Here is a 13,161-nt window from a genome sequence, read left to right as displayed (position 1 = left end):
ATTTACAAGTTCGACTTTGAGTTACAGCTTCAATGCACTTCAAACAAATTAGGCAATGTTGTATGATCCAATCTAAATGCTAAAGTATTTTGAACGGCCACATTTGAAGGCGGGGTAAAAACAGGAGTGTGGTTTCTGTTGTTTTTAAAGGTGAAACGTTTTACATAAAAATGAGTGAGTTGTTTGAAGAATAAAGTACACCTCCACACATCAGACCAATCGCTACGTGGAGTAGGTTTAATTGTCGGATTTTCTGTTTTTGAAAATTAAGTTTCTGCTGTCGGAAAAGGAGGTTGCAGATGCTGCTGAGTGTTGTATGTGATGGCATACAGAGTAAACAAACGATGGGCATGTAAATGTCTCCACATGAATGATCTTATTTGCCAAAATGTGAAAGAATTATTTTATCAGATACACATTTCAAGAGAAAAGTGACAGAAATACAGTTTTCACCATGTCCAGCTAAGCTAATAAGCTAATTCTTACCTCAACAATGGCATCAACAGGGCAGGCCTCCTGGCAGAAGCCACAGTAGATGCATTTAGTCATGTCAATGTCATAGCGTGTAGTTCTCCTGCTGCCATCAGCTCGAGTCTCAGCTTCAATGGTAATGGCCTGGTGTTTGAAATAGGGAGGGAAACGAAGAGACGAGAACAAAGTCAGACAGGACACACAGGTGTGAGCAGCATATATTGTGAGAGTATTTATCCCCACCGTCTGTACTCAGACGGTGGGGATAAACTTACTAGTCTGTAGAAATCAAATCATAGCATTAACAGAACACAGACTGCGGTAGATATGATGTGAATATGGTGTACCGTTTAAGTATTAGCATCATGAATTTAGCCCAACACTTAGTAGATTGAAATTTGTGTATAAAGGCTGGTTTTGTGCGTCTGTGTGTGTGTGAGAGAGAGAGTATTTTCTAAAGGGGCCACCAGATAAAACAAAGTTGTTATAAATATGAGATTATATTGTTTAATGTAAAATTGATCTCTACATTAGAAAAGTACACACTGGTAGACAGTATTAACCGCATGCAAATATTCTTGGGAATTATTTTTGAATAATAAAAACAAGCTCTCTACACTAACTTTGTGACATCTCATCTAGACTGGTGCTACACAAATAAACGTTACTTTATAGCAGCAACTGAATGCATGCTTGTGTTCACCTGAGCAGGGCAGACGGCCTCACACAGCTTACAGGCGATGCAGCGCTCCTCTCCATTAGGGTAGCGGCGGAGGGCATGCTCTCCGCGGAAGCGGGGAGACAGAGGGCCCTTCTCAAATGGGTAGTTGATGGTGGCAGGTTCACGGAACAGGTAGCTCATGGTCATCGCCAAACCTGCCGGAAAGCGTTGCCAAAGAATCAAAGAGAGTTATGACTCACTTAAATGACAGCGCTGATGTTGTGTATTTGTTAAGGACTTATATAATACTAAATAATAGTATAAATAGTGAATTTTATTGGGTCTTGAATTATTACTTATTTTATTGGTGAGAGTACTGGCATGTTGGTAATGTGTCATTACATAGTCACTTCTGCATCTTTACTCTCTTCTATCAAGGACTACACAGTAAATAGATAAGGAATAGATACACAGGAATAGATAGATAGATAGATATTGTTTTAGTTTTCTTATTTTAGGATGTCTAACAACATCAGCCAAAGGGACTGCCAATGACAACTAGCCTGTGGCTAACTCGGGTACATTTACATTTTTTTAATGTTGATTAATGTAATTGCCCATCTCAAATAAACAATAATAACAATAATAATAATAATAATAATAATAATAATAATAATGATAATAATATTATTTTAAATCTAAGGCACAGAGTAACAATCTATATCTGACTACACAGATAATACTTCTTAATAGTAGAATAAATTAATTGTTGGTTTATTTGTTCACATTAAGAAAAATATAGAATATTATACGGCTTTTGACTCTATGGAGGACATAAGCTAAATCATAGTATGCGTGACCTCTGAACAGTTCGGTCCAAAGGAGGGTTGTAGCAGCCCGGTCAGTGATGGACCTCAGGTCTGTCGGCAGCTCCTGAGCATTAACATACTCTAAGGAGAACAGAGGGAGAGAGGACTGTAATGTTAGATCATTTCAAACATGTGGTCACTCGACTGAGAACGCCATATACAAATAGCTCTTGGTTTGTGGCAGTACTTACTATAGCCCTCTCTCTGCACACTGAGACTGAAAGGCCGCATGGCACCAGGACCATATGCGAATGAGCCTGGAGACACACACAAATTTGATGTGATGATGCCTCATTTTGTGCATACAAATATTATTATTTTAGTGACACCCGCTTCAGTAGTACCTGGTTTAGAGTAGCAGTGGAGAAGACGCAGACTCAGTGCAGTAGACATCTGTGAGGAGAATAAATGAATATTGAAATTGTTAAAACTCAAAAGTCGAACTAAAATAAGGTAAATCTTTTCTTATTATTCCTGTTTTGCCACCCAGAAAAAGGCTCCTCACCACAAACAAGGGAGGAGTGAGTGAGCGATGGAGACAGCCAGCCGACTGAGCAGACGCAACCTGTAATCTCGCGCCCCTAATCCGTATTATTACGTAAACGGGCTGCCACATTCACGGCGTGATGGCAGAATGGGAAGAACAGGAACACGTCCAGTTCAGTTTTAGGGAGCACTCAAGCATTATTGCAAGATTGTTATCACTAGTAACGTTACTTGACTAACCGTCATGCCATATAAAGAGAAAAGTAGCCTTTTTTATCGTGTCAGATATTGACAGGCGTTTGTTCACAGTGAAACAAGGTATAACAGAAACTGTAGCATATAGTTGACTTTACTGTAACAGTTAAACATTTTTACACAACTGTATTCTGACAATGATAGCATTTCCCCCCCGACATTTTGCAATCAGATTGCAAGCACGTGAGAAATCATTTCCGCTTGATGGGCTAGCAACCACTGCCCCTGGCCACCCCTGTGTATGGTATGTACGATACGACTCATTACAAATAAATAACCGTTAGCAAAACTTGGCTCTGGTTACATGACCGCCGCGACTCCTTACTAATGTTTTTGTAATTTCCTTTTTTAAATTAATATATTTTAACGTTACACGTTTGTAAACCAAATTGTGACTTTTAATGTAATTAACATTGCTAACGTTACTTCGTTCACCAACGTCACTGTCATAATAGCTGGTTAATTTAGGATAGTTTTGCAGTAACAGCTCATTGAACTCCCCACGATCCCTATTCCTGAATAGTGAATACAATGCTGGTCAACAGTAACCACGTCGCCTTTATAATAACCTAACAACTAGCAAGACTTACCTCTGTCACAAGTTTTTGGTGAGCAATAATCTATGGCAACAAACAGACAGCGGTCCCTGAACTGCGCAATTGTAGTCATGTTGCTTTCAATTGCTCCTCGTTAATTTCCCCATTTTCAGTTAGGAAATCGCAAAACAATGTCACTCTTTAGCACTTTATTTAAATTACCTTCGGGTAACTATAAGGTTGTATTTCCTACAGCAAGTAAAAGCAGCATACCTATTGTCCCCACAAGAGGAAGCTATTTAAAGGACATAATCAGCGGAGTGAAGTCTATTATACATGTATCACTCACTCTGATGTCATGTTTGATTAATCATATTTGAGTAACTGAGTATCACTTCCATGACAGCTAAAAGAATATACTCCATAAATAGTAAATTGTACTGCTACAAAAGCCAAAGGGGAAGTCGCTTTGGTGGGGCATCATGCATTAATACTGAGAGAGCGAGGGAGCAAATGAGCAAGAGAGAGAGAAAGGAAGTTTGTCTTCCTCTCTCATCACTGGTGGATCTCACACTTCACCTCTACAACAACCAAGTGATCAAACATGGCGGAAATGTAAAAGGTAATTACGCTTAAAAGCATATTTCAAGAGATTTAACAACGGTCGTCTTGTTGTGGTTATGTTTATGGTTAGAAGGAGGGAAGGAAGAAAGTTGATCTGAAATAGAAAATACTGAGCCAGTAGATGTCATAACCTTGGCTTGAATTGAAAACGAGTAGTAAGGCATGTAGCCTACTTTTAAACTGTTGTGAAGTGTAGCAGAACCTTTTTATACAGCATCAAGGCATGCACGTTGCATACTACTATCAACAAGCTAAACACAGAACATACTCCAGTCCGAGCAGTGTTTCTGGATGGGATTAAGGCATTGAACTATATGTAGGAGACATTGTAAGGTCACATTTCTCTGATGCATTGCCACACCAGCTTTACCAGTGGTGATAGAGGACACCTCTTCTGTTCCAGTAAGATGTTGAGTCCATCGAGTTCAGCCCAGAAGAACCTCGGTGAAGAGGACAGCTCTGGATCTGATGCAGGGTCAGAGGTTGGTCTGGAACCTGAGACGGACCGATTTGGCTTCATTGTGACCAATGGATCCACAGCTGGGTAGGCAGTTCCACATCTGTGTTTGTGTATTGTCACTCTACCAAAACCAGGTATTCTAGTTCTGTTTTCATTCTCTTTCAAAGAGAGATTTTTTATTTAAAGAGGTCAAATGGTAGAAAGTCAAATGCAGGCTGAGGTGGTTGTTGAGATTACTAAACTGCCTCTCAAGGTAGATAAGACTGTTATGTTGGCCATAACCAGACAAATACAGAAACTAAAAATGTTAGTTCTAAATTTTCATAAGCCTAATTATCTTTTTTATACTTCAAATTGTATTTTCCATCTCAAATTGTTCATTTGAATGATTTTAGAGGTAAAAATGTAGGAAAGTTAAAAAGAAATCATAAAAAACAGTGTAACCACAGTTACCCATACCCCTTCTTTTTCAGGTTACGTGGACACCACTGCCCTATGTTGTATAGTCACTTGTGCTTGTGCTTTTAGACCTTTAAACACTTGACATTCAAATGTTTTCCATGTGTTTCTGTCAGTGCCAGGAGAGATGATTCAAAATAAATAGTTCTCATAGTAGACCCCAGGTTAATTGAAAGTATCAAGGGGAAGTGAAATGTACCCTGAAGAGATTTTCACAAACTAAGATAATATTTTCCAAAGCATGACCACATATTTCTAAAGAGACCACTTAACTGAAGACCAGTATTTCAATCTTTTTTATGAGACAGAACAGTCTGCTGGCACAGAGCCAACAGGGCAAATAACACACTACAAAACCACCACACTTTTGCAGAGCCATGCCATCCGTTGTTTGGGAAAGGATTTTGAAGCAAGACAGAGGCCTTTAACACAAAGCGGTGTCAAGCATGTTTGAAGTCCAAGGAGTCTTAAATGCCAGAATGAGTTCACACTAGAATTAAGATAGTGTACATAAAAATACTGAGCATTTTTTTACTGTCAGATAACACTACAAACCTATTTGATAACATATTTACATTACATTGAATCTACAATGAATCTAGATGAAGTTGTTAATCAGGATAAAACCAGCTGAACAAACTGCTACCTGCCGTCTTCATGCTTTCCCCATTGATAACATCCTGACCTGTTGCTATGGAGACTTAAAACTGCTACCGTGTGGTTTTCCTGTTTCCTGTCTTGATTTTCAGAGCACAAAGAGTGTTTCTATAATGACAACATACAAAAGTGCCTGCAAAAACGCTGCACGCTTACATGAAGGTCTCCAGTTAAATGAGAGCCAGTGGACGAGACAAATGATAAAAGGCTCTCATTCTTGGATTGGATGTAGTTGTTTCATTTTTGTTTTCCTTGTGTCAGGAGTGTGGGCCCACCACCTGAGCTGGTCAGGCAGAGGGAGGCCAAATGGATAAACATCATTGGCCAATGGGATCGCATCTTGTTGAAGAAGACCAGTAAGGTGTGTCCCATCTTAGAGACCTAAAGTCAATGAATGTGCAAATACAGTGCCCAATTCCCTACCTTCTGCTTCCGCCCAAAGGGACCTTGTTTCAGAATCATGCCACTGTAAATAAAATATAGCATACTGTAGATCAAGTTGTAATTTAGTTATAGCTTAAAACAATATTGTGCCGTTTACAAATAGCCCACATTAACGTCAGTAGTGCAAATAGGCTATTAAGCCACAGCGTGTCGGAGGTTTCAGTGCATTTCTAAATTCTGACATGAAAATAAGCAAGGCTGTCAATGCCAAACTGGTGGCAGATTTTGAATACAAATATATAAAACATTTTTTCCCACATGTTGTCATATGAAAAGACTCAAAATGAACACTGTAAGTGGAATAATTGATTAATATAAGCAAATGATTTAAATAGCTTTTGTATAGGAATGATGCTGTCCCAAGCTGAAATCACTTTAAGCATTTTCCACTGTATTAGTAACACCTGCGAGTTTCCTACTATGACATCAAAATGTCTGCTGCAAAAAAGGCCTGTTCATACTGACAGCAATGAAATATAGTAATTTGTTTTCGACTACTCTTATCTGATCCTGTGCCTCTGTTACAAATTTCCCCTTCAGGTCAAAGTGCAGTGTCAGAAAGGCATCCCAGCCTCACTCAGAGCGAAGTGCTGGCCTCTGCTGTGTGGAGCGACTGACAGGATGAAACAAAACGAAAACCTCTACCAGGTAAGAAAGCCTAAAAACTCTTAGTGTGGTAAATGCTTTCAAACGAGCAGCAGCAACACTGTGCTGTTGTTAGAGTATCCAAATCACAATGTCAGATTCATTGATTAGAAAATCTTTTGACACAGTTTTGACAGTCACTTCATTGTTTATGTAGTTTATCAGGCAAATATGACAAACATTTTTTTATGGTTCCAGCTTCTCAAATGTGAGGATTTCCTGCTATTCTCTGTTTTTTGACACTGTCAATTGAATATCTTTGTACTGACAAATCTCACTGACCTCTGACCAGCTAATGGTGAAATGAGTAAATGGAAAATCTTTGGGTTTTGGTTTGTATGAGCACATTTTCCTGGGCTTTGGGATCTTGTGATGAACAATTATCAATGTTTTTTGACTTTCATACTAAACATTTTATAGACTAAACAATAAAGAATGAAAATATAATCATTAATTCTAATGATACAATAGATGATTGACTTAAACTATATTTTGTGTCTGTGTTAGTCTCTAGACTCACAGCCCACTCTGCAGAGCTGGGTGGATGTGATCGAGAGAGACCTGGACCGACAGTTCCCTTTCCATGAAATGTTTCTTTCCAAGGATGGACATGGGTAGGAAACACAAACTGTTGAGAAGCTGATAGCTACAGATCGTCATCATAAGGTCTAGACCTGTGGTTTGTGTGCCTGATCACTGTGGTGTGTGTGTGTGTGTGTGTGTGTGTGTGTGTGTGTGTAGGCAGCGTGGTTTGTTTCGGGTGTTGAAAGCCTACACTCAGTACCAACCAGAAGAGGGTTACTGCCAGGCACAGGGGCCTGTGACTGCAGTGCTGCTGATGAACATGCCTGCTGAGGTACAGATAAATAACACTGTTTACTCTTCTGACCATTAAAAGAAGCAGCAAACCCATCTGAAAAAAATATTTAATTAATCTAGAAGTCAGTGAAGAACAAATGTACATTTCTGTACCAAGTCTTGTTTCGTGTACCTTTTGTGATGTTTTTTGTTTGTGGCTTTTTGGCATCAACACAGCTTTAGAGACATAACAAACCTGATAATAATATGGCAAAATTCTGTATACTTTTAATTGTCCAAAAAGTAAATAAGCCGTTGTGGCTTCTGAAGTTGACGTATTGTCATTTTATGTGCCATCTCACCTCATGTGGCAGGAGGCCTTCTGGTGTCTGGTGCAGATCAGTGAGCAGTACCTGCCCGGATACTATAGCCCTCTGCTGGTGAGGCCCTGCACACATGTACACATACGTACATCATGTAACAACACTGCACTTACCTTTACCTCATACACGGATAGTTTACATGTAGGCCAATAAATTTAATTTGATAGCTGACTTTGTTGTTCTATGAATTAACCCCAATTGTGCAAACACCTAGACAGTCATTAAGGTATGAAGCAACTACTTACAAAAACTTTGTGTAGTGTGTATCTTAGTAATCCTTTATTTTAAAGGTCTGTCATCTTCTAATAATTTTCTAAAATGTTTCTTAGAAACTTTTTGAGACAATGTTGAATTAGCACACTTCAAAATGATTGCTTTAGTCGGTGCACAGCAAGTCAGCAAAACATTTAAAAATGGGCAAGTATACAGCTCAACATAATGGCGAATAAAGTTTCCAATAATAAATGAAGAATGACTTGTTTTTTAATGGAGCTGTTCTTTCAAGTAAAAGTAATTATACCAGATTACAGTATATAGTTTTTCAAGGAAACTTAAAGATTTACAGACCCATAAAAAAATTATAACTTGGGTCTGTCTAAGCATGTGTACTCCTCCTGTAGGAGGGAGTCCTGTTTGACGCAGCCATGCTAACCTGGGTCTTGAAAAGGACGTGTCCAGCTGCACACAAACACCTGCAGCACCACGAAGTGGAGCCCCTCATGTTCGCCACTGACTGGCTGATGTGTCTCTTCACACGTCACCTGCCCTTCAACACACTGCTCAGAGTCTGGGACCTCTTTTTCTGCTATGGTACGTCCTCCATAGTTCAATTATTTCCTGAAAGGGAGACAACAAAATGTGTTATTTTTTAGATACAACAATCTGTACATTATGTTGTATTGTACATGTTGGTATTAAGTCTAAGGTAATATAGTTTGATTTGTAGCTGTATGTTTACAGCATACAATGTGATTGATGTGGCACCCGTCGTTCCCACTGATGTCAATTCTACCTCTCCATCCACTCTCTCCTCTCATCTCTTATGTGCAGGGGTACGGGTGCTGCTCCAGGTAGCGGTGGTGCTGGTGCGTCGGGTACTGGGCCGGGCTGAGCAGAGGAAGCAGTGTCAGGGTCAGATGGAGACTCTGGAGAGGCTGAGGGGCGTCAGGGAGCAGGTGCAAGAGGAAGACGACACCTTCATAGCAGAGGTAAGAATGGAACACATGGGTGGTGCTGAGGAGAGCAGCCACTGTAGAAAATGTGGGTTAGTGGCTACCAGTTACTTCAAGACAAACAGCTTGCTTTACTAATGTTACTGAATCAAACGGCTTTTTAAACCTGACCTCATGCGCTGTATACAGTTCTTTTCAGTTGCTAACATGCATCTGTCAAAACATTTCACACAGTCAGCAAAACAGAAGTGTATGTGGACAAAACTGTGAATCATTTTTCAATGCTTTCACACAAAATGCATTCAGTGACCACCTTCTCCAAAATTCATGAACTATTTTCTCATTACTGCTGCACATTTTTCAAATGCTAACACAATGTGTCCAAAACTATTAAAAACACATTCAAAACAGAATAATGAGAAATGTCCTGCATTTCTGCAGTAAGCAGACTGAAATATATAGAAAGTCTTTACATAAATCTACTAGAACTGCGTGAATTGTTTTGAAGAAGTGTGGTTTAGCAGGAAATGTGGTTGCATTTTAGCCGGATTGTTTCAGGGTGTTACACGAATTAGGTTGTGATCATTGTGTCTTAAGTGCCAGTGTTAGTGTGTAAACAGTAGAGAAAAACTGTGTAGCAGCACTGAAATTTTAGGATTTTTTTTCTGGTTCAATATGCAGTGATATAGAAAAAATACTTTAAGGATATTGACGCTAATTTCTTCATTTCTGATTTATTCTTGTTATATATACTACTACTACTACTACTACCAAGTACAGTCAATAAAGTTAAAATATGTTATTCCTATTCTATAATGAAATACTGATTGAAAAATCCTTCAAACTTCAAAGATAAAAGTTAATAATTTATGTAATGCTCCCTGTTGTAGGGCTGGACATTTTGGCCAAAAATGTTATCACAATAAAAAGTTTCATATCTTTTGATATCGATAATTATGACGACAAGTGTTTTAAACTATTCTGTATGGTCAACACTTGAGGCCAAACAGTGGATCACTTCACAAATGTAAGGTAGAACATTCAAAACAATAATGATAAAATATTTGTTAACAAATATGCATGAGTACAATTAAGTAAAAGCTTTTTTTCAGTCCTTTTACTTCAACAAATAAACATCTTAATAAAGAAAATAAGTCATAATTCGTGTGTGATTCAAGTGAATAAAAGCAAACATCTATTGAATATTGTTTTATTGTCCAGCCCTACCCTGTTGTTAGTGTTTTTAGGTCTGCGTATTATGAATGACAGTGTGCGCTTTCTGATAACTGTTGCCAAGCTTATTTTGAGACATGTATGAATGTATGTATGTATGTAAGTGCTCTGGTGGTTAGGGTGAACTTTTTTTCCTTCTAAAGGGGGGGGCTTTTGAGAACCACTGGCTTAAAGGTTAAGCATGAAGTAGACACATCTACATTTGAAATATCAGCACACTGCAAAATCAAAAACCTTTTAAGAAGATGGGAGAGGGAAAGTTCCACTGTAAAGAATCGGCTGCCAATAACTACGCTAACGCTCCAACATTAGCTTTGCTTTAGTTTAGATGAAGGCACCAGCCTTCCAGAAACTAGGTGTATATCCAAACCAAAAAGAACAATTTGGTTCTTTACTGAACCCAAATTGGACACATACAGACAGGTGGCAAAGTAAAGGACAAATTTGAATAGATGAGTGGAGAAACATAATAAATGTAGATGCTTCTGTACAAGTGGGAGACATTTCCCTGGCCCCTTGGAGGGAAATCACTGGATGGATCACTGCAAATCACTACAAAGTTATTCTCATGAATCACCTTTATCCTATAATTAAACATTTCCATCCTGATGGGAGTGGTCTCTTCCGGGATGACAGTGCACACGGGGTCACTGAATGGTTTGACGAGGATGAAAAGGATACACAACCTTTGCGGCAACCTGATTTCAATTCAACTGAACACCTTTGGAGAGTCTTAGACAGCACTCTCCACTACCTCCATCAAAACATCAAATGAGGGAATATCTTTATATATATATAAAAAAAAAAGATAATAAAAAATAATACAAAAGAGTTCTAGACAAATCTATGGTAGAGTAAACTGAAGCAGCAACATGTTACTAAGAAACTATATGTTGGTTTTCCTCTTTCATTTGTCACCCATCTAAATATATACTGTCTGAGTTTACAAGCCTAGTTTGTTACATCCTTTGTCATAATTGTGCTATGACCATACTGAGCTGCTGATTTATTACATTTCTATGTTTTACTGTTTGGTACTCCAGTCATTATAATGTAAAAATATTAAATTTCAATACTGTTAATTGTCTAAAATTCAGAAATGTACAGTAAAACCAAAGTGAGTATTTTACTTCCTTTCTCAGGTGTGTTCGGTGCAGCTGTCAGCCAGAGATCTGGAGAAGCAGACGGAGAAGGAGTTAGTAAAGTGGAGGAAAGACAGACCTTCATCCACGTTTGACCCCCGACGTCGCTGCCAGGGATACCGGATGGCATGGGCAAGGGCTCGGCAGAGCGAGGAGGAACGTGACAGGAAAGAGAGAGAGAAAGGAAACCTGTCCGTCCCTCTCGCTCGCTCGGCCTCCACCCTCTCGCTGTCCCCCTCCCTCCTTCACAAGAGGTGGAGGAAAGGGGGAAAGGTTAACACAAGCGAATGGGAAGGCGGCGGCAAAGTTGTAAGGCATCTCTCAATGGGAGCAAAGGAGGACTGGAGGAGCTGGGCAGAGTTGGATTTTAAGAAGGTGCAGGGCGTTCAGGAAGAGGAGGACGTCGTTTCAGAGGAGCATAAAAAACAGCCAAAACTAACAGGACAAACAGAAAAGAAAGAATTTTTAGAAGGACCTAAAGAGATAGACAAAATCCAAACCATACCAACAGAGCAGGTCGAAGAAACAGTCATAGTAAAAGAACAGATTGAACAAGTGGAAAAGAGAGTCACTGAAAAGGAGAAAAGCCATCTCAAAGAGACAGATGAAGGCAAAATGCTTTCTGAGCAGACAGAAGAAACAAATATGGACGCGGAACCAACCCAATATCCAGACAAAGATCAGACTGTTGAAAATATTCCTCAGCCCATTGAGGAAACCGCTGACCACAAACCGAGAGAGGAGCTGAACTCCTGCAGCCAGTCACAAGTCCTGGAACAGCAGAGTCACCAAAGCGAGGACCCGGAAATTAAGGACAAAGAGACAAATACAGAGACGGAAAAACAAGTGTCAGAAAGTGAACATTCAGCTGCTGTGGAGGAAAATCAGACTGAGACACAGTCACAAGTCCTGGAACAGCAGAGTCACCAAAGCGAGGACCAGGAAATTAAGGACAAAGAGACAAATACAGAGACGGAAAAACAAGTGTCAGAAAGTGAACATTCAGCTGCTGTGGAGGAAAATCAGACTGAGACACAGTCACAAGTCCTGGAACAGCAGAGTCACCAAAGCGAGGACCAGGAAATTAAGGACAAAGAGACAAATACAGAGACGGAAAAACAAGTGTCAGAAAGTGAACATTCAGCTGCTGTGGAGGAAAATCAGACTGAGACACAGTCACAAGTCCTGGAACAGCAGAGTCACCAAAGCGAGGACCAGGAAATTAAGGACAAAGAGACAAATACAGAGACGGAAAAACAAGTGTCAGAAAGTGAACATTCAGCTGCTGTGGAGGAAAATCAGACTGAGACACAGTCACAAGTCCTGGAACAGCAGAGTCACCAAAGCGAGGACCAGGAAATTAAGGACAAAGAGACAAATACAGAGACGGAAAAACAAGTGTCAGAAAGTGAACATTCAGCTGCTGTGGAGGAAAATCAGACTGAGACACAGTCACAAGTCCTGGAACAGCAGAGTCACCAAAGCGAGGACCAGGAAATTAAGGACAAAGAGACAAATACAGAGACGGAAAAACAAGTGTCAGAAAGTGAACATTCAGCTGCTGTGGAGGAAAATCAGACTGAGACACAGTCACAAGTCCTGGAACAGCAGAGTCACCAAAGCGAGGACCAGGAAATTAAGGACAAAGAGACAAATACAGAGACGGAAAAACAAGTGTCAGAAAGTGAACATTCAGCTGCTGTGGAGGAAAATCAGACTGAGACACAGTCACAAGTCCTGGAACAGCAGAGTCACCAAAGCGAGGACCAGGAAATTAAGGACAAAGAGACAAATACAGAGACGGAAAAACAAGTGTCAGAAAGTGAACATTCAGCTGCTGTGGAGGAAAATCAGACTGAGACACAG

At 39.7% G+C, this 13,161-nt stretch overlaps 2 protein-coding genes across 9 annotated transcripts in view; one reads left to right on the top strand and one right to left on the bottom strand.

Moving 5' to 3' along the window:
• ndufs8b (NADH:ubiquinone oxidoreductase core subunit S8b) overlaps positions 1–3,439 on the bottom strand; it is a 5,113-nt gene extending 1,674 nt beyond the window's left edge. Inside the window, exons 1-6 of one of the 2 annotated variants that reach the window (XM_046029691.1) lie at positions 3,333–3,439; positions 2,346–2,394; positions 2,193–2,258; positions 1,993–2,082; positions 1,175–1,347; positions 487–615 (exon numbers count right to left, since the gene is read on the bottom strand). In XM_046029691.1, the coding sequence (XP_045885647.1) occupies positions 487–615; positions 1,175–1,347; positions 1,993–2,082; positions 2,193–2,258; positions 2,346–2,394 (507 nt within the window). In that variant the 5' untranslated portion in view covers positions 3,333–3,439. Of the gene's footprint in view, positions 1–486; positions 616–1,174; positions 1,348–1,992; positions 2,083–2,192; positions 2,259–2,345; positions 2,395–2,506; positions 2,708–3,332 lie in introns of those variants that run through there. The other variant, XM_046029690.1, reaches the window with a different exon arrangement.
• Positions 1–13,161, top strand: part of tbc1d10c (TBC1 domain family, member 10C) — an 18,991-nt gene that overhangs the window by 2,701 nt on the left and 3,129 nt on the right. Inside the window, exons 1-11 of one of the 7 annotated variants that reach the window (XM_046029682.1) lie at positions 2,562–2,805; positions 2,915–3,900; positions 4,306–4,446; positions 5,740–5,839; positions 6,463–6,570; positions 7,075–7,181; positions 7,309–7,423; positions 7,740–7,805; positions 8,369–8,558; positions 8,799–8,956; positions 11,296–12,240. In XM_046029682.1, coding sequence (XP_045885638.1) covers positions 4,310–4,446; positions 5,740–5,839; positions 6,463–6,570; positions 7,075–7,181; positions 7,309–7,423; positions 7,740–7,805; positions 8,369–8,558; positions 8,799–8,956; positions 11,296–12,240 — 1,926 coding nt within the window. In that variant the 5' untranslated portion in view covers positions 2,562–2,805; positions 2,915–3,900; positions 4,306–4,309. Of the gene's footprint in view, positions 1–2,558; positions 3,901–4,266; positions 4,447–5,739; positions 5,840–6,462; positions 6,571–7,074; positions 7,182–7,308; positions 7,424–7,739; positions 7,806–8,368; positions 8,559–8,798; positions 8,957–11,295; positions 12,241–13,161 lie in introns of those variants that run through there. The other 6 variants (XM_046029683.1, XM_046029680.1, XM_046029678.1 and 3 more) reach the window with 6 other exon arrangements.

This window comes from Micropterus dolomieu, linkage group LG19 (assembly GCF_021292245.1).
Source record: "Micropterus dolomieu isolate WLL.071019.BEF.003 ecotype Adirondacks linkage group LG19, ASM2129224v1, whole genome shotgun sequence".
In the NCBI taxonomy this organism is placed as follows: domain Eukaryota; kingdom Metazoa; phylum Chordata; class Actinopteri; order Centrarchiformes; family Centrarchidae; genus Micropterus; species Micropterus dolomieu.
This window is presented reverse-complemented; position numbering and strand designations above follow the sequence as displayed.